At 36.5% G+C, this 26515-nt stretch overlaps 1 protein-coding gene across 1 annotated transcript in view; it reads right to left on the bottom strand.

The window, feature by feature from the left end:
* CDH7 (cadherin 7) overlaps positions 1–26515 on the bottom strand; it is a 123391-nt gene that overhangs the window by 25378 nt on the left and 71498 nt on the right. Inside the window, exon 7 of the mRNA XM_036874126.1 lies at positions 10150–10403. Within this exon, the coding sequence (XP_036730021.1) occupies positions 10150–10403 (254 nt within the window). The remainder of the gene's footprint in view (positions 1–10149; positions 10404–26515) is intronic.

The following is a 26515-nucleotide window of genomic DNA, read 5'->3' as shown; positions in this document are numbered from 1 at the left end:
AAGGTCCACGGTCTCTAAGTTTGTAAGAGAGAACTGAGGAAATAAGGGAAGGCAGATTGACATCGAGAAGATTCTGGTAGCACCAATTGGTGGTAGGACTTTACCAGGATGCAGAATTGCTGGAGTGGGAAGTAGCAGACAGAGAATGAGATGCCTGAAGTCGATTTTCAACAGTAGTGTATCTATGAGAGTTAGCAAGCCAAGGGTATGTTCATAAGAATCTATGACAAGACTGAGGCAGAGAAACAGATCACTAAAGTCAAGACGACCAAGAAAGTGAGAAGCCAAAAGTGACGGTGGGGAGAAATAAAATAATCTGTGTACTAAAATCCTCAACAAATCAGTGTGATTACTATATATTTGATGGTTGATAGCAACATGAAAGATTTTGAGTAAAGTATGGTGATGCATTCTACAAAAGAGTTGAGAGTTTGAAAGGGAAAAGAAAATTAAATAGTTTGAAAATGGCAAAGACAGTACAAAATATACTCACCCTCACCTCCAGGATCTGTGCTACATGAGATATGAGAGGAAAAATAAATCTTGAGTTTCCCCATACCCTCTACTTACCATCCTTTTACTGTAGCTAAGTGTCTTTATTCAAATCAAAATCAAACCATTCTACTTGAGCTATCCATCCTATCTGCTGACCTCAAGAATGTTTTTCCTGGGATTTGGATCCTTTTCATCTATATAGCTTTATTTGAATCAAAAACATGTGTTTTCTATTTTAAAAAACAAATTTCTTCCATTTGTGTCAAGTTCATCGTTGGCCTCCATACTGTCAAATCCATTGTTCACTTTTCTGTTCTTTTCTTACTTTCTATCTCATTTAAATTTACCACAATTGACCACTGACAACTCCTCAAAACACATTCTCCTTCTGCCTTTATTAAAACCACATATTCCTTGTTGTTCTCCTACCTCACTCTCTGCTCCTTTCAGTCACCTCGGCTGGTTTACCCTCGCCTTTGTGATATTTAACTACTCGCACTCCCCCAAAACCTTTCCCACGGATTCCCTTCTCTTCTTTGTAAAAACACTTTTCCTTGCAACTTACAGAGTCCTATAGCTTAACCCACTTCTATATTTTTGATGACACCTACATTTATATAAAATCTCCTTGGCCAACCAAACTTACATATTGAATTACTTACTTAGTAGAACCACATAACCACAACGTGCCCTGAAATGTAAGATGCCCAGACTGATGTTGTCTCTACCAACCCCCAAACCTCCTCCTCCCTCACGCCTTTCCACCTGAGCAAATGACACTACCAGTCACTCGGTTACTCAAACTAAAAACCTAGATTTGTTTTTCTTTCTTGTCCCTGCATCCACGTTGTCAATAGTACTTGACGGTAGATATCATTCCAAGCTACCGCTTACTTTAGCCTAGACTTTGCATCATTTTACTCCTTATCAACATACTTCAATTCTTACTGTCTACAATCTACTTCCCATACAACAGCCATGCAAACAAGAAATGAGTTTATTTAATGTTAAAAATAGAAAAATAGACTTTAATTTTCAATTACATAGAAGACCTAGATTTTCTCTAAAATTTTGCTTTAGTCAAAACATTATATGCCAATATTTCATAGTATTAACGTATTCTCTATGTATGCAACGATTATACATATATAATTATTTAATTATATGTATAAGTATATATTATATAGATATATAATCCAATGGTAATAGAATAATTAATATTAATGTTTGACATGAAGATTATAACTCAATACCCATGCACTCATGCATCAATCGAGCCAATACTAAAAGCCTTTTAGATTCTTACAAAGCAAAAAGGCCTTGAACTTGGCATATATCTGTCTTCGTAAGTTCATGTAATCCCCCACTGAGCTAAAGTCAATAACTAAAACATTTGCCTCTATTATCAATAGTCTCAAAACTCCCAGCATTCGAATAAAGGATATTAAACTTGAGAATTCACTTAATATGTTAAATATCTCCAACTTCTGTTCACCTCACAGAAAAACCCCTATATCTTTTGGGGATGTAGTTATCACCTATGCTTCTATAAATTTTGAGAAGAATGGACACCAAAGTTTCTATCATCCAAATATTAATTATTTCTAAATCATAAACTCTGTAGCTTCCACTTATAACTTGAATGTATCTTTATTTTTTATTTCTTTTAAATTTTTTTCTTCCAGTTTTATTGGGATATAATTGACATACAGCACTATATAAGTTTAAGGTTACAGCATGATGATTTGACTTACGTACGACATGAAATGCTTACCACAATTCAGTATATTTTTAAATAGTTATAACTCTTACTTAGCTTTCACTAAATAGCCTCATATATATGTATTTGATATTTCATGAATTATTCTGATATTCTTATGTCTCCCTTTCACTCATTCATACATTCAGCAATTAATCTGGAGGACCTGCATGCGACGCTCTATCTCAGGAAATACAGTATATAAACAAAATATTTTGAAAGGTAGCAATCTATAATAAGTATTTAGGAGAAAACCAACAAATTGCTATTCTCAATGAAGGAAACTGGCACAGGTGTGGGGAGAGAATGAGGAATTATCTTGAGAAGAGGTGGAAACCTGGGCAAGGACCAGGAGTAGACAAACCATGGAAAATAGTCACAGTGGTTATTATATTTCTTAATCACAAGGACTTGAGATACCCCCAATATTAAAGGGGTTCCCTATTTTCTACCAGCCCCTCTGGACATGCAAAAAGTGAGAATTTATGTGTGAGACATTAGCTAATGATAAAGTTACCTGAAGGGGGGAAAAAAATCCTTAACCAAGAGAAATAAAGAAAATATGGGCACTTTTTAGAGTGAGCGGGGGAAACTGTCTCTGAATTAGAATCTGGGAGGGCTGAGTGAGCCAAAAGAGAGAAAGGGTTCTGAAGAAGTTGGGAGAAGCACACTCTTTGCAGCTCCGGATCTCCTGGCTTAAGGACAGAGAAATACAGTTGTCTGAATCAATTAGAGGCTGAACAGGAAAGAAAAGGACTGGTGTTTCTCTAATCATGACCCAAAGTTATCTTTAAAGCAGCTTGTGCTGCAGTTAGTGGTGTGCACACTCACAAGGATCCCTCTAGTTTCTATAAATTACAGCCTAAAATACTTGACCTCTTTCACTGTATGTTGGAGTGACCAATGAAAGAGATCGCTTCCATATTTTTGCAGCACTAGCAGTTAAAGCTTCTGCCCTCTCCATGTATTATGCAGACACCTCCAAATCTCAGTAACCAGCCTCAATCCTTTTTCTGAGATTTCCTAAACTACTCCAGATACAGGCAACATCTTCAACTAAAGCTCAGAATATCCGAAAGCAGATTCATCAACCTGTCCCTCCCTCTAAATATACTGAGAATGTAAAACATAGACATTTTTTCCTAATCCTCAAACAGCTATGTAAGGTCATGTGTGACAGAGACTTTTACTTGCGCGCCTAATACCCACGTGCCCTTAGTTCTTATTAATAGATCCCTGCTTTTGTTGGAGGCAACCATGTGTCCAGCTGGAAAACTACACTTGCTAGCCTCCCTGTAGATGCAGTGTCCTTATAGCTAAGGTTTAACAAATGAGATGCAAAAGAAAGTTGTGTTGAACATCATTGAAAAACTCCCTCAAGGATAGGAGAGAGTTGCTAATTCAGCTGGCATTTGATTTTTGCCCCTTCCCCTCTATCTCATGTGGGACATGAACACAATGGAGAGCAACCCAAAAGTCACCTTGTAAATATGAGGTGATGAGTGCCTGACATAAGAAGCCAAGCCCTTGGTGACATTATCCTGCCAAATTGTCAGTCTTTGCCTGGCTCCAGACTTCTCATTGGTAAGTCATTAGCGTTAAGCTTTGTTTCAGCCAGCCAAGCACAATTTCTAACTAAGGCAAGCAGGTACCATTATTGCTGTATTTCAGTATTGGACTTTAAAGTCTCACAGCTGGTTGTTGATGGAACCAGGATTCAGAACCGTGTCTGTCTGAACCATCTTTCCAGTATATATCACATCGCACATAGATGAGCTTTTAGTCTCTACTACCTACCACTCTAGAATTCAGCCTCTTTTCATTTTGTTTTTCCACTGCTCTATCTAAAACTCTAAGACAGTTACACTGATGTATTAATTGACTAAATGACAATATGGTGTGTATCTCCACTGAGGTGCCTCTCCTCACGTTGGCCCTTCTTTACTCCTATTTTCCCTCCTTCCAATCCCTGTAGTCCTACTACTCCTTAAAGACAATCCTCTGCCTTGGTAAGGCACCAAGCCTTCCCAGTTGCTTCAGAAATCGAGCCTTTTAAAGAAAGCCTGCAGTATACAGGGCCCGTGGCCTTCACTACAAGCTCTCTGTGCCACACCACCACGAACCACAGACTGGGCAATATTTACAGCCACAATCCTGCAGCAAACCTACCGTACTAATTTGGGCTTTTCATTCGCCATTTGTACCCTTCTGTTTCTTCATCTGCAAAATGAGGGAATTTTACAAGATGATTTCTCATTTCCAGATTTAACATTGGATTCTTTATAAGTTTTCGCCTAAGATCTCTCCTCCAGCTAGATAACAAGTGGGTTGGGACCGCATCTAATACATCTGAATATCCTCGGTCTTCTGTGCATCTGAAACAGAATCAATCCCCTAATAGATGCCTGTAGTTACCAGCGCTGCTGTTCAATAAGCTGTGAAGGTCGACTAAAATGGCCCTCTCCGTCCGTATTCACAAGTAGTATTCGTATCACCCAGCTATGGATGTGCATGTTGATATTCACAAATAGAGTATGAAGGTGAGTGGGCTACACGAACACAAATGCTACTCCCTATATGGAAAAGATAACGTAATGAACACCGACAAATCCGATCAATAGAAATAACTGAATCATTTGAGTTGAAACCTTAATTGCTTAAGAAATTTACGCACGTGTGCACGCGCGTGTGTGTTGCTACGAGCGGTGTACAGGTTTTGATACCGAACTTGCTAAAATCCTAGAACCACATTTTCTAACTAGAGTCATGTTTATTTATAACAGTGGAATGTTAACGCTTGCCTTATAGGGCTTTAATGAGAAATAAATTACTTCAAAATAAGCTACTGAGTTCAGTACTTAGTGGTGCCACTGTTTGCAGCCTCACCCCCTTCTTCTGATAATGGCAACTCAATTTTTCCTTGTAGATTTCAACCTTCTCAATCTCATGCAATCCTGATGGGGCTCACCATGAAAATGCCCAGAACTTCCTGGGTAAGAGATGGACACGTGTCCTAAGACAGGACAAAAAAAACTTTCCAAGAAATGTGAACCTTAAACAGAGCCATGAGGAAAAAAAAGTTGCCAGTGGTGCATCCGCTGCCACGTTCAGAAGAGACTGTCAGCTCACTCTTGCTACTGGTATTTATAGAGAAACCTTCCTCCTCTCTTTTCTGAAGACTGGCTGTTCAACCTTCCCTTTAATTCTGTGAGATATTCACATAATTTAGATTAAAATAATATGTACAAATACATGCATGTATACAAGCCACTTAAAGCACACACTGAATTATTCAAACACCCCACGTGTGCTCAGACTAGTCACACTACATAATGTAATATCCGATACTATTTTATCACCTTTTTTCTGAGGACATACCACACCAGGAATGCCAAAAGAGCCTGCAGGTAAATATTATTATCATCCTTGTATCCTTGAACATAAATACAACTCTAGCTCTGTATGTGGATTGTTAGAAATGCTGGAAATGATCTCCATTACTTCTTAATCACCCTTCTTCAAATCTGATCTTATTTGTAATAATATGTTTCAATTCCTTGGCTGTTTTAAGCATAGGGACTTTGGGCTTGCTGTGCTGCCTACAGAAATAAATGTGCTGATTGCATAATACAGCACGAGACTCTTAGGATGTAACTACATAAAACATAAACAGAGCTTATGTAATTTTTTGGCTTGTCCAAATCCTGCCATCCCTCAAGGTCCAGCTTACACTTACACTCCTTCAAATGAAGTCTCATGTCCAATGACCTTGGAGTGATGAGTATTCATCTCACAATTTGCCCTCTGACAGAGCTGGCACTTTTTCCCCTTGTATTGTTTAACTATTATGGAATCTTATTTCTTCAGCCAGACTGTCAGTTCCTTGAGGTGAGGGGAAATGTTTTATTCATCTTTGTTTTTCCTGTATTTTCCCAGTGTCGTGCACAAAGCAGGTTCTTAATCAATGTCTGTTGATCCACTGATCAGTCTTATGGATGCTGACATGAAGAAATAATAGTCCTCTGAACACTAGGCTGTTCTTATAGTTTTTACCATCTTACTGATGAGAAACACAGAAGCGAAGCTTTTACTATTCAGAAAAATGATCAGAATCAGCAGAACACGATCTGTCCTTCCAACTTCAATAGATAGAGCCTGATATTTGGTAGCTGGGGCCAAAATTTACATGAAATGGTAGGCAACTACATAAAAAATAAAAAGCCAGAAACATGCTGGCCCTCAATTACCCACTTTTGCTTTCAAAAAAAATCTCTTTTTTTCCTACGTAATCTCAAGTATTACCTAATTTCCAGCTTTGGCTTCTAGTTTTCATATCAGGAAAGAGGAAGGCAAAGTGTACATGAAATGGTGGGCCAGGTAAGCCCTCTGGATAGTGGGCAAGCTGTAACAAGACATACCAATTGACAAAGGTGTTATATTCTGGCCAGCCACTGGGCTCCGGGTTCATTTAATCCCTCAATCTACTTTTACTATACTTCTAAACAGTCAAATGGAACCAAATGGTAAGGTTCCAACAGTAATGTAGATGCCCTCATCTTCTTTCAAGGAAAGGGCAGATGCAAAGAGCTTTTGGTTGGTACAATAATGGAATAGGTAAAAAAAAAAAAAAAAAAAAAAAAAAAAAACTAGGTTATAATCTCCTGCCCCATATATCAGAAAATATTCCAAATGTAAATGGCATATGCTAGATTTCAGTATTACACTACAAAGAATGTCAATGAATTCAAACAGTAATTATCCACCCTCCTGTACTCTTTTACAATTCAAATACTATTGGCCTAATTTTAAACAATTACGATGAAACAAATACTGCTTTTTCCATTCCTCTAAGAACTACGATATTCCTAAAGGTGCAGAAGCACAAAGCTCACAACTGTAAGAGTCTTCAGCTTCCATCTCAGCCTGGAGATTCACTTTTCCTAGGACCTCGGCAGACTGTGTGATCTACTCCTCCACTGGCCTCTGTTGAAGAGGGCTTACATTTTGATAGTTACTTGAGTGCCCAATGCAAATACATGTTTATGTCCATTAAACGACTATGTAATATTTTCTACATACTGGAAAATATGTGAATACAAACCAACGTTCAATACAGATTGCCAATACAGTTGCTTGTAAAATATGTCTCTCTTCATTGACTTTATTGACCTTGAAATAAAAATGCCATGAAAACAATAAAGTATAATAATAGCGATGTACAATGATAGTACATCCTAATAGTTTAGTCATGATTGACAGTTTAAAAGCATCAGTTATTTTCCCTTTCTCACTTAATCTTCGAAAACCTTGGGACAAAGCAGGGATTAAGTGTTGGTTTTCCTCTTTATTGGGTTATATGGAAACTTAGGAGGCTAAGTGACATGCCCTAGGATACTCAGAAAACAGCAGTGCTGGGAAGAGAACCAGTCTTCTAGAGAATGTTACTGCTAGGAGTATCCATCAACTCACCAAACTACACAACGAGGAGGCTGGCCTCTTATAAGAGATCATAAATGGATAGGAAAAGAGAAATATGTGAGAGACAAATTCAGAAACAAGTAAGCTATGAGTGATTGTTCTGACCTTATGAAAAATAGTGTAAGGCAAAGAAATGTTGCAAGAATACAAGCATTAAGTCTAAGTCAAGAAATTCATTTTACAAAAGCAAAAGAAATATTCATATACACACAACATAACATTTCAGTTCACTCTGAACAAAATCTCTCCCTATTTGTGCAACTTAGAGATTAGAAAAGGATGTAAGAGGTACTAACCTGAACTTTCAAGGTCACCTTGATTAGTTTTAAGAAAATAAAAATGAGGTAAAAATACAGCGCTGGCCAGCTGCTCTTTCATTGATGGAAGTCACAGAGATCTTCACCTCCAAGATCAGCAGAATGCAGCCTTTGGCCCTTTCTATCTCTGTGCTTCAGGGAGCAGACACAGAACTCACTTCACCTCTAGCTCAAGTCACTACCCACTTGGTCCTACTCTCCCTTCTCCTTCCCCAAGTTATTATATAACATTGCATTTTTTCCAAGTAAAATATTATTAAAAGTGAGATATTTACACTTGAAAGGCTTTAACAGGATAATACACAAGGAAATGGGTCAAGAAAAGAATTTAAAAATAAGATTAAAATATCAATACAATAAATCAAAATTTTCTTAAATCCTCTCACTCACTGAAGTACTGAATTATGATACATATTAGTGTGTCTCTTTATTTTTCCAGATCCTCAATTTCATGAAAGCATTCTCTCTTTCTCCCCAGTAAATTAAGTGATTTAAGCAGAAGTCAGACTACCCTGAGTGGCTGATCTATGACTACGATTGTACTGTGGTTGGTTGTTCATGGGGGGAAGGAGACAAGTATGTCACTAGAGTTGCAATGCTATAACAAAACCCAAATTCAGATTTGTGCACATCAATAGGACTCAGTAGATGGAGCTGAGCTTAAGTCAGGGAGCTGTTTGACAGTGAAGCCTGGGCTATTACAGGGAGGACGCGAAGGCTTATTCCATCTGAGTACATCTCACAGATATTCTAGTGCTCAGAAGGCTACATTCTTAGAAATGGTTTATGACCACTGCATTAAGAGTAAGATAGCCTCCATATAGCCTGAATTTGTTATAAAGACAGAGAAGCAATGAGTATGACTTCATTTTTGGAACAAAAATTGGTTTATACCAATTCTTTACTAGGCTATGATATTACTGTCAAACAAAAGAGAAGGAAAGGAGAGTGCTAATTACATATGCACACACATATATATGATTATTATTTACATATAAATAATAAAATGATATTTAATATTATTAAATGTGTGTAATAATTTATTTATATAAGTAATAAGCCTAAATCAGCTTATTACTTTAGGAGGAAAAAAGATTATGAGCTCTTCTTAAATAAAAGTCATTGTCTAATGTATAGATATTTTTCTTGATACTCTGTAAGCAATGTCCAGACTTAGTTCAGAAGTTAGCTCAAAAGCACTTAGCATCATTAAATATCAGTTAAATCTAAAAGTTAAATCTGTTGTTAGCTTTTGTAATCAAAATCCAAACCATGACATTGAAAAATATTACTTACGAACCCAAATCAAGACATGAAATACAATGTAATTTCTGGTATGTTCTATACACTCATTTAAATATTATTAAATATTTACTTAAAAAGACGTGCTTTATCATATGCTCACACACAAATACATGTATATACAAAAACATGCATGTAGCTCTCAGACTGTAAAACTATAGAAAAAAGTGTGAACTGGAATGTTGTGATATTTTGAAACGCTTACATATCATCATTCTGTTAGTCCTACAGAGTTGGTTATAAGAATGTGTCTACTCTCTCTACAGGACTATTGAAAGGACATTTTTAAATAGTCCTTATATATAGATACGGTATTATTTTATTTTTTATAAGTGGAATTAATAAACTAACAAACATATACTATCCATATAGACCAATATAAAAAAGGATTTGTTGAAAAATTAACCCCTAATTTAAATTGTTTATAAAATTAGTTTTCTAACATCTGCATTTATCCTACAACAAGGACATGCATCACTTTCTCTCTGAACACAGTTTGTGTTGATAGAGCTCAGGATAACTGGCTGAATAGGCACATCAGCTCTGCTTGTGGATGACAATGGTGCCTAAAGATACTGCCACACAATAATGGCCTTGGATAATCAGGTGACACATTTTCGAATTACTAAAATGTTGCATTGTTCTGATGTTGTTTCACTTCTGCAGCTATGGCTCAATACGTATACAAAACTGGTTTTTGTTAGGTATGACCCCAAAGCATCATAACGCAGAGACATGAGTTGTGAATAAAGGCACATTGTTGCAAAATTACAGAAAAGGAGAGCAATGAGCTCTTACCTCACAGGGCTGTTGGAAGAATCTGGGTCGTGAGCTGCTACGGTCCCAATGATATTCCCAACTTGGGTAGCTTCCGACACCTCCATGGGGTACAGGGGTGAGGAAAATACAGGGGGCTCGTCCACATCTTCCACAATTATCTTCACGGTTGTCGTGTCACTGAACGGTCCCAAGCTTAGAAAGCGAGGGTCGGCATCTCTGTTTGCAGCTTCTATCCGTAGCGTGTAACTTGTTTTGGCTTCAAAATCCAGGTCCTATAAAGAAAGTTGTTAGGAAAATTAAATTAAGGCAAAGCAGAGCCTTTCATTCATGCACGTCAATAAGCATAGTATGTACTCCGCCAGGAAAATGCACCATCAGCATTCAAAAGTAATAAATAATAATGCCAGTCAGAATCCTTGCTGCTTTCTGGCTCATAGACAACGTAAGTACATTTGAGCTAACTTAATCCACTCTGCCGCCGTACGCTGCATGGGCAAATACAGGTCTTCAGAACATTATTTGAATGACAACTGATATGATTTTAAAATCTCTTCCAAGAGGACCTCAAGGTAGTATTCTTCAAGCATGTAATTTAACTGCAGTATCCAGGGGTGCACATTAAAAAGGAAGAAAAATATAACTTTCCGTTGAATTTTTCATTTACAAGGTCATTTTCATTGATTTGGGGGACTCCTTTACAATCCTTAACTTTCAAGTGTTCCAAATGCAGCTGTAGCAGAAGAGGTGGCACATCGAGGTTATACAGCCTGAACACATAGCTGGTTCTTCTTGATGAAGCACCCACTGTTTCTCTCTTCAGTATTCCGCCGTCAGTATACACTGTCTCTCGCTCTGTCTCTATTTGTATTAGAGGGTTGACAGTTATATTCTAGAATCACCATTCTGCAACTTTTCAACAGGATTAACATGCTAACACTTTTCTCAAAAACAGTGACCCAAGTCAAACCATATGGTAGCTTAAAAAATTGTAAGGGCAATTAAATGTTGTACTAATGAAGCACCATCTGTGAAAAAAAAGAATTCTATGCCCAACAGGTAGAACTTGTCTGTGACAATCACATGCTTCTCTTTCTTCAAGGGGTACAGAGAGTCCCAGCTTGTTGTGACTTTCAATCTCAATCTCACCACTAAAAAACTGTCCCAAAATATTTGTTACATTTAATGATATAAAAACAAAAACTTTAGAAAGAAACCAATAGAAATACTAGCACATATAAAGCATAATTTACTTGTCATTTTTAAGTGTTATTTAATAAAAAAGCATTAGGAAAAATGGGCTAAAATGTACTGCTGAGAACTGTAATCTAAATTCATCCATCGTGCGTATGGGCATATGTATGCTATATATGCAATATATATGACAAAATGTACATACCACTTATATAAAATATAACAACACATATATATACAAATAAAAATATATACTATATGTGTGTTGTATATGTTTCCACATAAATAGGACATGAAGAGATTCCATGGCTCATCTCTTTTTTTTTATATGAAAAATATATAAACCAATACTCAAAACAGGTTCACAATATCTAGGCCAGAGAGCGCTTTACTCAAATGTTTATCTGCTTAACAGCTGTCTCATCTAGTAGATTGCTAGCTCCAAACTGTTTTGTTCAGTACCAGCATTCCCAGAATTGCCTGTTCTGAATTTGGTACATTGAAAGAACTCAATAAATTCTTAATGAATTAGGAAAAGCTAGAATGTAGCTATCCAGGCCTCAAGAGCCTCAAAATGGAACTACACCTTTGCCCCAGAGAATCCAGATGACTGAAGTGGGAGGTAGAGGAAGAAAGAACCAGGTATATTGTTTTTCTTGACTATAAAAAACTTCATATAATTACTGTGGGAAAACCAAGTTTTAATTCTTATCTGAGGTCTCACATGAAAATTCTGGGGCACGTGGTACACAGCGCCATAAAAAGCACCTTATTAATAAATTCAGTGATATTTTTATGAGGCTATCTTTTTTTGTCTATTATCTAAAAATATTTCTACCCCAATGGTCTTCAACCAAAGGTAAGAATCAGAACCACTCAGGGGAATTTTCTAACACATTCCTGGCTCCTTCCAAGAAGATTCTGATTCAGCAGACCCAGGATGAGAGTCACAAGCCTATGTATTTTGAAAAGGCTCTTCAAGTAATTGTGCTGCAAATCCTCTTCTAAGAAACTTGACCTCTTCGTTATAATTTTCTGGGGCCTATACATGTATTCTGATATTTAATTTGGGTTCTGCTAAAAATAAAACAAAGCATTCTTATTTACCTAAATGCATTTTCTTAAGACACTCTAAACATACTCACACATAGCGTGAATATGAACATATTCAGTCTGTAGTCTTTTTTATTTTTTGGCCACGCCATGCACCTTGCAGGATCTTAGTTCCCTGACCAGGGATTGAACCCGCGCCCTCGGCAGTGGAAGTGTGGAGTCCTAACCACTGGACCTCCAGGGAATCCCCTCAGTTTGTTCTTATATTTATAAAACTGATAAATTAGGAGAGAAATATTACTTTTATATATTATGTGTCTATGTAAGATAGACTATGTAAAAAAAAAAAAACACCCTGTTTACCATCTCCTTTTCAATTGACTCAAAACCACAACTTTAAAAAAAATTTAATTAATTAATTTTTTTTTGGCTGTGTTGAGTCTTCGTTGCTGCACGCAGGCTTTCTCTAGTTGCGGCGAGCGGGGGCTACTCTTTGGTGCAGTGCACGGGCTTATCATCGCGGTGACTTCTCTTGTTGTGGAGCACGGGCTCTAGGCGCGTGGGCTTTGGTAGTTGTGGCATGCGGGCTCAGTAGTCGTGGCTCGCGGGCTCTGCAGCGCAGGATCAGTAGTTGTGGCGCACGGGCTTAGTTGCTCCGCGGCATGTGGGATCTTCCCGGGCCAGGGATCAAACCCGTGTCCCCTGCATTGGCAGGCTGATTCTCAACCACTGTGCTGCCAGGGAAGTCCAAAACCACAACTTTTAATGTATTCATTCAGGTTTACCAAAGGGACAGCAAGTCTTTCTGTATTCAAGTAAAAGTTTGACTGACTTATGAAAGAATAATTTACATTTACTGCACAAATGAATGCAATTATTTTATGGCAACTTGTTTTTTTTAAATGTGTCTAAAAGGCAACAACATGCAGTAAAGACATCTGGATGCTGCCAAGTCATAAAGAAACACAGGATCATGCGTGATGATTGGTTGCCTAAAAGCTATTCTGAAAATCGAGCAATAAAAGAATTCATATGAAAGCCTATGAATCAAGATTCCAGACAGAAGGAAGTGCCACACAAAATGATTTTCAGAGCAAACCAGAATAAGCCAGACTAGTTTTCAAAGAGGGGTGTGGTGTGATGGATAGGATTGTTAAGCAAATTGAAGAAAAGGCTTTTGCAATAAAATGTTAATTCCTGTTTCTCTTTCTTATTGATTTCTACAAAAGCAATACATTCCATAACTATTAGATTTAATGAGCAAGGTTATACTCGGGGAAAGAAAGTTAAAATAATAACTGGGGAAAGACGAAGAAGAAGGAAAAGGAAGGAAATAAAGGCAATGTCTAAACAGATTCTATTCAATACTTGAAACTACATAGCATTGGAGACTAGATATATTTGGAAATTTGACTAAAACACAGTTCAAGCTGCAGCTCATAAGATAATAAATATGTAGGATTATTAAGAACCTGAAACCAATTATTGTCACTTTGACCCAAACTAGTGATGCCACAGAGAAGTTGCTTTTTCATCTGTCAAGTGACATCTATGTCAGAGATGCTGAAAGAGAAAGCAGCTTGTTGGGCATATTCTTTCCTAAATTATCAAATAGCGTTGATGAAATTTATTGCCATCAAAGGATGATGAACTTTAGGATTAAAACAGTAAGCACTGTAACTAAGACAGTGGTCAGCAACCTTTTCCTGTAAAGACAAGATAGTGAATGTTTAGGCTTTGCAGGCACCATGTCCTCGGCCACAGGTAAACGGGCTAGCTTGGCTGTGTGCCAGTAACATTTTGTTTACAGACATGGAAGTTTGAATTCTATTTAACTTTCACGTATCTTTTTTTTTTTTTAATTTTTTTCAGTCACTTAAAAATGTAAAACCATCCTTAGCTTTTGAGCTGTCCAGAGACAGGCAGGCAGTTGTTTGCCAATCTGTGGTCTAAGGAGCCCCAAATAATAAGCTTCTCTTTCCAGATCAGAGGTTCACCCCTCTTCCTCCCACCTTTTCTTACTACAATTAAAATGAACTATTCACTATAAACAGCACCCTTTGTCCCTTCCAGTTTGTATCACCTGCTGCTCCCTCCTTCTCATGTAACTTTGTCTGCCATTTTTCTTACTGAAATCTTTTGGAGACCAGCTATCCTCTTCTTTATGAGTGATCTCATAATCCCCTCACCTAAAAATAAAACTGCTTTATATTTATAGAGAGCTAACTCCAAAAAAAAGCTTTAAACACATGTTTAATGTGCATTTTAAAATACAGAAGGGGGCTTCCCTGGTGGCGCAGTGGTTGAGAATCTGCCTGCCAATGCAGGGGACACGGGTTCGAGCCCTGGTCTGGGAAGATCCCACATGCCGCGGAGCAACTGGGCCCGTGAGCCACAACTACTGAGCCTGCGCGTCTGGAGCTTGTGCTCCGCAACAAGAGAGGCCGCGATAGTGAGAGGCCTGCACACCGCGATGAAGAGTTGCCCCCGCTCGCCCCAACTAGAGAAAGCCCTCGCACAGAAACGAAGACCCAACACAGCCAAAAATAAATAAATAAAATAAATAAATTTAAAAAAATAAAAAAAATAAAAGACAGAAGAAGGTTGGTATTATTGAAACTAATAGCAAAGAGCTCCAGTGAAAGCCCAAAATTTTATGTGTACTTAGGGGCAGACACACTACACGTGAATTCCAAGCCACATCTGTCCACTACCCATGCCGTTTCTGCTAGAACAAGCAGGCATTGTTCAAACTCTAAGAGCAATTAGGGCCTCATGGTGTATGGCACTATCACATCTAGGTATCTGCCTACCTCACCAAGTAAGTAGGGTTGCTGTAAATTATTTATAAATTTAAAGCATCTGGAACAGTCATGGACACAGAGTAATTACTGTATAAGCATTTGCTGTTACTACTATACTATTATTAGTGCCATGATTTCCGGCTAGATTATGAGCAAATCAAATGGAAAGTAAAGATTATGTCTTTCTCTTCTGTTTCCCCCATGACACCTCGGCCTATATCTTTGGCAAAGTCAGTTTATAATATTCATCTGTTACATTCAAAACAATTAACTATCATAAACAGTGGAGACTCATCAGTTCCCCCCTGCCATTTTTAGCTTCCTCAATAGTAAAAACCTAAGTTCAAATATCATCTTGAATTCATTTAATAAAATCATTACACTGCATTTTTCTTTCTCCATATAGCTCACCTTCTGGTCTATAGCCAAACACGCTCTCGTTAAGCTCAATGACCTCCTTTAGATCTTGTACTTTGGGCCAATGCTGTTGTTGATGTTTCAGGGACTGATTCAAGTTACATCGTTCAGGAAATTCTTCCTTCTGTTCCTGTAACCACGGCATGGTACCATCAGGGCTGTGTGTGTGTGTGTGTGTGTGCACGTGAGACTGTCTATGTATATAGTGTCTTATGTTTAATACTGATTTTGTACAAAAGCACTGAGACCATTCATCATCTTTAAAAGCATTTCTTTCTCTGGAGCTTCCAGCTCTCTTTTGGATCAAAGCATATACTCTGTTGCTTTCAATATCCTCCCTTGATCAAATCAATATAAATCATTTTTCCTACATAAATGGGCTTAAATGAAACTGTACCAATGGAAAAGAACCCACAATCATAACTTTCCCTTTATGATTAATTTATTCTAAATAAATCTACTACCCAGAACCTTAGAAGCAATCTACAACCTTGGACAAGGTATCTCAGCAAAGAACAATTTTGTACATTTAAATACAATAAGAATTCTAAAGTTTTTCCCTAAGTACTTTCCAAAAGCAAAAAAACGCCATTATTATGCACAACTGCACTACTGCCTTTATTTCCGCCCCCCATCCCTGGGTTATGCCCAAGAAGGCCTTAATATCTCTGTCAGCTTGACTAAATGTAGACAGGCTTCTTCCTGACTCTAGGCCCCTGACCTACCTTTTCTTAGAACCAATCTTCAGCAAGAGTCTTGCTCTAAGTTACAAAACTACCTGCTATCATGAAAATACAAGAAAATTTACTTTTCCTTTGGGTAAAGCAAACACAGTGTCACCTACACCCCTGCCCCCATTCCACACACACACACACACACACACACACACACACACACACACAGAGACACTCCAGCTCTTAAAAAATTCTCCAGGCCTTTGTTCACCTGAGTTCAGTTTAGACTGAATTCTCATCTCTCTCCTAACTGCAATATCCTTGAGGTCTGTCTTACTTGTTTAACTCTGTCCAGTGACATTTTTGCTTTCACAGCTACAAGTGATTTTATCAGCAGCATGCAGCTTTTACGTGTCTTGAAATTTTTGCAAATCATAAAACCTATATCCAGATTTGGGCAATAAGTTATTTTTTTATAGGGAAGAAGGGAAGAGAAAGATGTGTTCTAAATTGTTTTATATATATATACACACACACACATAATTGTTATATATATATGTAATAATTATGTATATAATGGTCCACATTGATGCCCCCAGAGAGGCTCAGGCGTTAAGGGGGAGAAGACCTCTGGAAGTTTCACCAGCTCTGTGGGTGTCCTCTACAGGGACTGACCCTTTCATGTCTGTCTCACTGTGCTAGGCTTTGAGATCTATGATAGAAGCCAAATGTATAATCTTACACAGGTAGGTAGGTAGGTTACCAGTTGTTACAAGTAGGTAACAACTGTCTTAGATAGGTCAGAGATTCACTGACTGCTGAATGAAGAAAGAAAAAAAAGAAAAATCTAAGAATAAATTATTTGAAAAATAGCAAAATGAGTAAAAGCAAATTTAGAATAAGCAGTAAAAAATTACTGGGTGTCTCCATGTCCATTTTATATTTTTATGAGTCATTATTTTAACTTTCAAAAAAACCCATACTTTAACACAGCTGCTTCTCAGGTGCTTGATACAAACAGTCACATTTTGCAAAGATCACTTCCACTACATAGAAAGTATCTGGTGCTCTACAGGTAAACTGGGACCCTGAGGAAGGGTCCAGTTTATGAGTAACTGCAGAAATGTTTAAGCCTAAGACATTAAATTATGTCAAGCTATTAGGAATAAAATAAGGATACAAATATCAGGAATTATTATTTCCATTATCTAGCTCCACGAGTGCCCTCTGACCTCCAAGAGTACTTAACGTTAACATTTTAACCTAGACATAAAGATCACTGAATATTTTTTAAAAAGCAATTCAAGCAGGTATCCTAACACATCTCCATTTTGTAACAATTTTTAAAAGAAATTCTATGACCACCAACTAAATGCACACACATTTCAAATTGCTAATTGCACTTGTCTACAAAGAGGCAGTACCATAAACGGCTAAACGTATTTCCCATGAACAATACACGTTTATATAGTCCTTACCCTGTGCAGGTTAGAGTTCTAAGAGTGAATCTAGGTAGGCTGTTTGGATTCTATAAGCAGAAGGTAGAAAACAAGCCTTGCAAATGACTATATTCCTGCCTAACATCAAAAACCTGGTTCACAGTATAGCTCAGATTGATTCCCTTGCTATGCTGAGGTCCATATTTCCCAGCATGCACTACTGACTGGACCAAGAACTTCCATGAAAGGGTCTCGATCATTTTCAGGGAAGCTGAATCCAGATTATGAACCAAAGACAGTTTAGTTTATGTTCTCCTGGGGACCTTTATCAAATAGTGGCAACTATTAATTAATCTTGATCCACACAATTACTTTGTGAGTAATGCTGAGAGTGGAGAGGAGATTACAGCGGAAGTCAGCGGATCTGAGATTCACCCTTACTTTTGCCACTTCATGTAAATGTAACCTGAAGGTTTTTAGTTTCTCTGGAGCAGAGCTGGGACCCAAAATCTTTTTTCTTCTTTCACAGTATCCACAATATTTTATAGCTCCTCTCTTTTCATGTATTTCTCCCCCGCCCCCCATCACTCCTTGAATCTGCGTCACCTGGTCTTGCTTTGATCAATATAATGTGGTGGAAGTGATGTTGTGTCGGTTCTGGAAATCAGCTTCAGGAGACCATGGAGCTTTTGTTCTTGCCATTCAGGGAACAAAGCCAGGCTAGCTGCTGGCTGCTGGAAGGCACACTTCCAGCCCCTCTTGTCATTCCAGCAGACACATAGCCACCTCTACAGAGGCAGGTCCACCAAGCTCACGAGTAGCTGACCTCTGACCCATGTGTGAGCCCTCGGAAGACCACCCTGCCGAGGCCCCACCAAACTGCTGACCCATGAAATCACGACCTAAAGAAATAATGTTTTAAAGCACCAGCTTTGGGATGACTTGTTAGGTAGCAGCTGATACCATCACAAAGAGGAAGAGAATAAAAGTGGGTGACTTCACTTTTTGACATGTGATGGCTGCATATCCAGGGAAAATGAACCGAAACAGACTTGAAATGACCAAGTGAACTAGTGGCAGAGAGATCAAATCTAGACGTGGAAATTTCCTTGAACTCCAGGCCTTTGACTCTTATCATTCCCTTATTGGTTATGTCCTGTCTTTACTATATAACATAGATTCCAGGATCCATCAATCCCCTCCCTCTACTGACAATATATGCAGTTCTTTTTATTGATCTAAATATGAATTTTTATTTGCTTTGTTGATCAGTTATTTTTAAATTCTCTTAAGATACCTTAATCCTGGAAGAATACAATAAATTGCCTTTTCTGAATCTTTCTCTGCCCTAACTTAAATTTGTCAGTTTCACCAAGTAATGTCTAAAGCATTCTTTCCCTCGTTTTATATGCATGCTCCATGATGTTCTCAGTCGTCCCTTTCATTTTAATTGCCATGCATACGCTGTGACTCCCAAACCTAAGTCTGTACTCTAGACCTCTTCTCTAAGCTACAAACCCGCATTCATGACCTTCTAGATATCACAGGTAATGCAAATATATTCCAAACCATTTTAATCACCTCCACACTCCCATTCTAAAGGAGCAGCACATTTTTCATCTAGCTACTCATTCTAGAATCATTAGTTTTATCCTTAAATTCTCTCTCCAACTTTCCTTAGGTAATCACTAAATCCCCTCTTATCTACTTCTTAAATATCTCTTTCTTGGAATCCTACCCATTGAAACTAATCTAAGAAACAACACACCATGGAAAAAGACAGAAATAAGGAAAACTGTGCATTATCTGTGACTTGTACTAAGCAAAACAAAACAAAATAAAACAAAAAACCATGAAGGGCTCACTGGAGTATGTCTTTGACATACACATATTCTGAGAAGATTGCTCTGATAACTGCCAAAATCAAAGAAAATGGAAAATACTCCTAAGGAACAGGGTCTTAGTCTCTTTGATCAAGTCTAGCATGTGTTGACATTCACATTACTATCAACTTTCTTCAAAGAGTTTTGCTATCTTATTTTTTTAAGACCCTAAATTCATCTCTAATCTTGACTATTCAAAAATGAGTAAATTTATACTCGTTTATTATACTCAAAATACGTAGAGAACAGTCTATACACATGCACCCATGTGCATGATGATTAAAACGATGTTAGGATCCACTTATATATACAGAGTAACAATGGGCTGAACAAATTGGAAAATATAATCTGAAATTCAGACGTTCACTAAAGTAGAGTTATTGTATTAATCTAAAACTAAAATCCAAAATGTATGCTTTTTCACAGTCAAAGGAGACATATCTTTGCTCCATTTTGAGAAATGTGCATCCACAGAGGCAGGATTACTTAAATAACATCTTTGAAAGAAAAAAATGCAATGAAAAGAAGAAAAATAAATTGGAAATGTTGTTGGTTTCATTTTCCTCTACCACACATCAACAGCATTTATGAAATACTGAAATACATACTTGACTCTGGGAATTACCACAAGCAGCAGACAAAGGAGATGTCTCAATAACAAGACAGCAAACCCAGAGCTCAGAAATCTGTGCAGCTGAGTGGAAGTTTGACAGGACGCAGCGTATTCTAACCCTTCCTCTGCCACAGGGAATGGAGGCCATGTTATCAATACCTCCCCAACAATGCTCTATTATTTGATGGTTTTGACTTCATTCAACCTTATTTTAGGGTATGGAATATGAGGAGATTATGAAGATAGCACAGCAGAATGGGCCTGAAGAAGCTTAAATATATTACTTGACAGTATGATATCAGCCACCGTACAAGCCATCCCCGTGCCAGAAACTGGATGTGTACTTATCCTTCACAGGAAATGCATTTTGAAAAATGCTCATTTTTTACTGTACTGTAACTCTACGTAGTAATGTATTTTATAGAAGCAAAATTCCATAGGTAATCCCAACTGAGGTCTTACATTGAAAACTGAAGTACATTAAAGGTAAGATTGCCATACTTCAAAGGAAAAATAAAAGACTAAATTTCCTACATTGTAAATTATGATGGGGAAATGTAAACAGAAAGAATTCTAAGTAGAAAGAAAGACACAGTTTTCACTCACGTGGGATAATACTTATGTTTATGCTTGGTGAATTTTGAGGCCCTGTGTAAAACTGGTTATAAAGGTTATCATCAAATCATTCAGAAATGGCCACAGAAATAGACTGTACTTTGCTTTAACGGTTTAACACTGTGGTTTTGTTATCATTTTAAAAAATACCTAAAATATATAAGCATGTCTATTCTTAATGTATACAAAGGATAAGTGAATTCTGAAAAAATAATTCTATGGTAGCATCTATACAAATCTTTAGCCTTGTGGATTCTGCATATTTGGTCATACGCAGAATTTATATTTCTATATAAGACATTGGAGCAATAATAGCATACCTGAAGATAACTTTTTACAATTCTGTACTTTTTTCTTTTTCTAGCGTATGTTTTAGAAAAAGATTGTTTTTCTGTTCTTCTCTCCCTGCTCCTAAGTTCACCCTATGCAAGTACAGCATATGTAGATGTTTCAAAATATAATAATTTGCTCAAACTGGAATAAATCTCATTATAACCATGACAGTGCATTGTTTATGAAAAAGCAATGGACTAAAGTTTTATTATACTATAGAGTAGGGAGAAAATAAGTTCAGATGATTATCAAGCATGGTTCACAGGTACAAAATTACTTAATTCCAATAGAAATGACTATCTAAATGGACATAGGAACTCTATTAACCAAATGTGAAGTAATACTCTGAGACACACATCATCAGAACAAATATACTTATGTCTTTAACAAAAAAGCTCATCAACATCTTAGCAGTGCCTGGTTGTAAAGGTTTTCCTATAGTCAGGAGAGCCTGGAAAACCTATGAACAAATGGTTCATATTTATGGACTGTCCATAGCATTCTCTAGTTTATCTCAGTGAAAATTTTAAAATATTCTGAGAACAATGGAAGAAGGCTTCATTTGTCTTCTTTCAGAATTTCTTGGTTTTAGTCAGAATGCTCTTCTGACTCAGATTCAGAAATCCATTCTAGATTTCACAAATGATTCTACTATTATCTGGTCATGAAAAGAATACTGAATTTATGGGACTCATATATATTTTCTCAGACTCTGCTCACTCGGAGGGGTCTCTGGAAATGTTTTAGCTGGAATGGAATATAGACCCCCATTAACTGAAATCTTGATGAGTAGAACTGAAAATCAAAACCCTGTTCTTGAGTGTCGTAAGTAGTTGTTAGTTCTTAACAGAGAGAATCAGCAGATCTTCAGAAAGGACTTCCTTCATTCTGAGAAAAACACTCCAAAGAGAGTTTAGTTAAAAAAAAAATGTAAACAAAGACACTCTTCTGAATTTGAGAATCAAGATACTGTTGGCTTCATGATGGAAAAGCGCTTGGATTTGGGAATAAAGATTGCCTTTGTGAGATCACACTGCTTTAAGATGGAAGGTTTAGGGATACGGACAAGAGGGATGGATATTCCACACACAACTTCTAGTGGGCTGAAGCTGTACGGTTGGAATGAAGACCAGAGCTCACACACATGTTCTCATGAGCTATAATGAAGCTACTGATTTGTAACTTACTTTGGTAGTTCTCATTACTGAAAGCCCTCCTTAATTCTAATAATTTTTCAATAAATTTTTAGAATTTTCTAAATCTATAACCTCATTGATGATTATTTTACCACTTCCTTTGAATTTGTTGTATCACTCTGTCTTAATCTCTTAGTATAAAGTAGCTTCTTTTCAAACTAGTTGGAATAATAAAAATAAAATAGTGTTGAGTTTTGAACAGCAATTTTTTTTTAAAAAAGGATTTAAAAATTAAAAAGCTCAGGAACAATGAGAATAGTTTTGGAGTGAAGCAATGATAACCAATCTTAGGGTAATGCCAAAGAGAGTAGGAAAAAACACGAAACAAAAAAACAAAGAGACAAGATCTATTATGGATCAAGAAGGGACAAGAAAAGAAACCAGAAAAGACTTCAAGGCTTTAAACTTAACAGTAAAAAAAGTGTGCTACTTGACTGTGGCCAGGAAAGTGATAATATTTTAAATAAATGTTTAAATAAATATCATTAAAATTCAGTGCTTTGAAAAGAAATGCTTTGAATTAGAATTAACACAGTCCCAACAATAAGGGTTCAAGAGAAATTAGCAAATATAATTTTCTATTCCATAGCATATTTTATTGTAGCTGAAAGTAAAATACCTTTTAATATTTATTATTTGTAATCCACTCTCATTTGCAAAGCACTGTACATAGATGTAACAGTGGCCTTGCAAAGGAGGCATAAAGAGCCCATTCACTTACGCTGCCTCATCTCGTGCCAGCATCCCCTCCCACACTGTGCTCCAGTAAAATGGCCCTACTTCTAGTTCTCTGAGCTTAACGTGCTATCTCATATGACAAAGCTCTGCACAGGTGGTTACCTCCATAAGAAAGTCTCCCTTCCCCTGTCTACCTGGGGAATAGCGTCATCCATCCACTACGCAACTCCTTTCTCAGGTCATGTTCAAATCTTTGAGACTAGGTGGGACCGACCAGTTGGCTGGCAAATGGGGCCTGGGCTCTCTCGGACACTTCTACAGAGACTTAGATATTTGCCCAAATCTTTGGGACCACAGCTAAATTTATGAAAAAATCATGGTATTACATTTTTACTAGATCAGCTCCCAACATTGAAGGGAAACACATGCGTGCACACACACCCTTCCCTGATCAAGAAAAACAAATTGTGGTACAGACAATTTTACTTCCCCTGTTTAATTATTTGGTTTAAAGAAGGAAGAATGGGAGTAATATTCCAGTCTTAAAAGATGAAGATGCCCAGTAAGTGGGCACAGGAGCGGAGCATAAGTGAGTCCTGCAGGAGGGAACGTTTGAAGACCCAGAAGAAAATTTATGTTGCTTCTAGGAATTAAAAGTGGCTTAGTGTCTACTCTAGATCTTTGAATAAAACTAGGAATAGTGGGATATGTATCTGGTAAATTTAAGTCTAAATAATTCTAGGGGTCCAAAACTAGCTCTTAGATGTCCATGTAAGGAGTTGGAATATGAGCCTTATTTGAGGTATTTAAACAGGAGAAGCCCTGGATTAATGCAAAACTAATACTAAGGTACAGTGCTAGGTGTAGTCACTGCACATAAAATATGAATTGCATTTTTGAATAAATTCATAAAAAACTGCTCAAAAATTAAAAAATTACAAAGTAACAGTACTTTTTCATCTAAAAACTAGATTAACCTCTAATACCATAAGCAAGTTTTTCAAGTGAAAAATACTCACTGATCACTAAAGCTTGAACTGCAAAGTAAATATTGGGTTGGCCAAAAAGTTCACTTGGGTTTTTCCGTGAGATGTTACAGAAAAACCCAAACAAACTTTTTGGCCAACCCAATATATCATTTCCACTATTTTTAATTAACTCTTAAAGAAGCCACTTTTTATGTTTGTTTATTTCAACATCGGTAAGAACTCTGTGTTGGGTTGGTTAGGCATTGGAATATATGAGCAGAAAATGCAAAACTGTAATTTTTAAAAAGGAGTTTGTGGGTGGAGGGAGCTTTGGAAATAAAAATTAGGCTGATGTATACCACGTAATTACCTCAATATCTATTATTTATGCAGAACTGTGTGGAGAGAGAGGGTAGGAGGAAAGTGTGAAGCAACATTTGCTAACACTAAAGATTTTCAGCGTGAAGAAAACGCTGAGGTGTTATTTCCACTTATTTCTATGTAGATATTATCCGACTTGGTTCTATGCTTTATAGAGTTCAAAGTGAACGAGGTCCCTTCATTAAATATTAAATATTTTACTGGTTATTTACGCCACAACAGTAAAATTGTAAAATTTTCCACCGTCATTGTCTCTCAAGATTTTCCTGTACACTGAGTGTGCTTAATTATCCAAAGGCAATCACTGACATTATATAAGAAAACAGAGGAGGAGAAACAATAAAAATTAGACAGTATTCATCTATTAGAAGCCACTGGAGAAAATAAAACTTATTTTTCGTTGTCAATAATTTAAACAGAAAATAACACAATTTTGATCTCATATTTAGCATAAGAAATTATTAAAACATTTAGCTAACTTCCCATATAATGACAGATTGATAAATTTTTAATTACCAATTATTGGGCATTTATTAGGTACAAAACATCACTCACTTGGCTGTGTATGGGTAGAAATCTCTAGTATCAAAATTTTTTTAAATCCATTAATCTAAATGCTTATAGGATTTGGAATGGTTTTGAATCTTAATTCATTAGACAGAGGATGACAATGTCTTTTTCAATACCTGAGAGAGCTTCAACAACACACTAAATTTCAGTCTAGTGACTGACATCTCTGTGACATATTTCTGCATTTGGACAAGAGTTTTCATCAATACTAAAAGTAGATCGCACAGTGCTATTAATGAAATATATTTTGGTTTGGTCATTGAATAATATTCTTACGAATCTAGTAACACTGTAATTATAATAACGAATGCATATTATATATCGAAAAACAGTGAAGATCCAGAAACAATTACTGTTATCATTTTAACATTTTCCTGCAATCTTTATTCTATATAAATGAAAATTTGAAACAAAGGGTCTGTAAAATTTTGGATACTGCTTTTTTTATGTAATATTTTATATAATCATTTCCCATATTAGTTAATATGCTAAGACAATGTCACCACATCATTTTGATGATGTACAAGATTCTACAATTTGGAAATATCAAAAATTATTTAACCATTTTTTCTTTTGTTGGACATTCTATAATGATTCCATATGTTCACTGTACTTAATAATACCTTCATGAGATTTGAGAATTAAGTAAGAAGCCTTTAAATTACTCAAGATAAATCCTAGCAGATATTAACCACTACCTAGAACAGTAGTAATAATTATTTATGTGACTTTTATATCATTGTAAGTTATCATTAATTTTTACCTTGTAGTTTTTTTAATGAGTTTTATGCTGTGAGATTAAATGCATTTTATCCAGTTTTCTTATAGCTTTTTTTTTAAACAATTCTCTAAAACTTCTAGAAATAATATCAAGGAATTGAGTATAAAATTTTTTCTATTACTGAATCAAATATCTCATATCAAATACATATATATTTGTATTTATATATTTCTTCAATGATTTATGCTGTCTCATTATAATATATGAAATATACATATGTGTTCAATAAAATAATTTCAATATATATTTAAAACTTCTGGAATATGAGCAGATTGATTTCAGATGAATCTTTGAAATCTTTGAGCAGCATTGCACCTTAGTGCATTCCTTTTATTTTAGACAACAAAACAAACATTTTACCAAGAGTTGGCCTAGCCTACTTACTAAAACTTTTTTAGACAGATTGTCACCAGCTGAGCTAAAACAGCAGCTGTCCACTGGAAATAATTGCAGAAATGTTTTGCCCATTGGCCTGAAATCGAACATATGTTTTCTTATAACAACTAAAATATGACTTTCTTTATTGATGTGTGTTAATTATTGAGGAGTGTTAATTACAGAGTTATACACCTGGATTGTCACACTGGCATAAAATCCCAGTATCTTCAGTGTGGGCATTTTCATATATGTTTTAATTTTTAGTATTTCAAACATTTGAGAAAATAAGACTATATTCTGGAACAATTCCTTTTGACTTCTTTTTTTTTTTTAATTTAACATTTGTCAAGGATCACATCTATACAGATCAAAGGGAGTTAACAGCTCATTTTCCCCCATATCTAATCGGT

Source organism: Balaenoptera musculus, chromosome 14, assembly GCF_009873245.2.
Source record: "Balaenoptera musculus isolate JJ_BM4_2016_0621 chromosome 14, mBalMus1.pri.v3, whole genome shotgun sequence".
In the NCBI taxonomy this organism is placed as follows: Eukaryota; Metazoa; Chordata; class Mammalia; order Artiodactyla; family Balaenopteridae; genus Balaenoptera; species Balaenoptera musculus.
The sequence above is the reverse complement of the archived record's forward strand: the minus strand, read 5'-3'. Positions and strand labels throughout refer to the sequence as shown.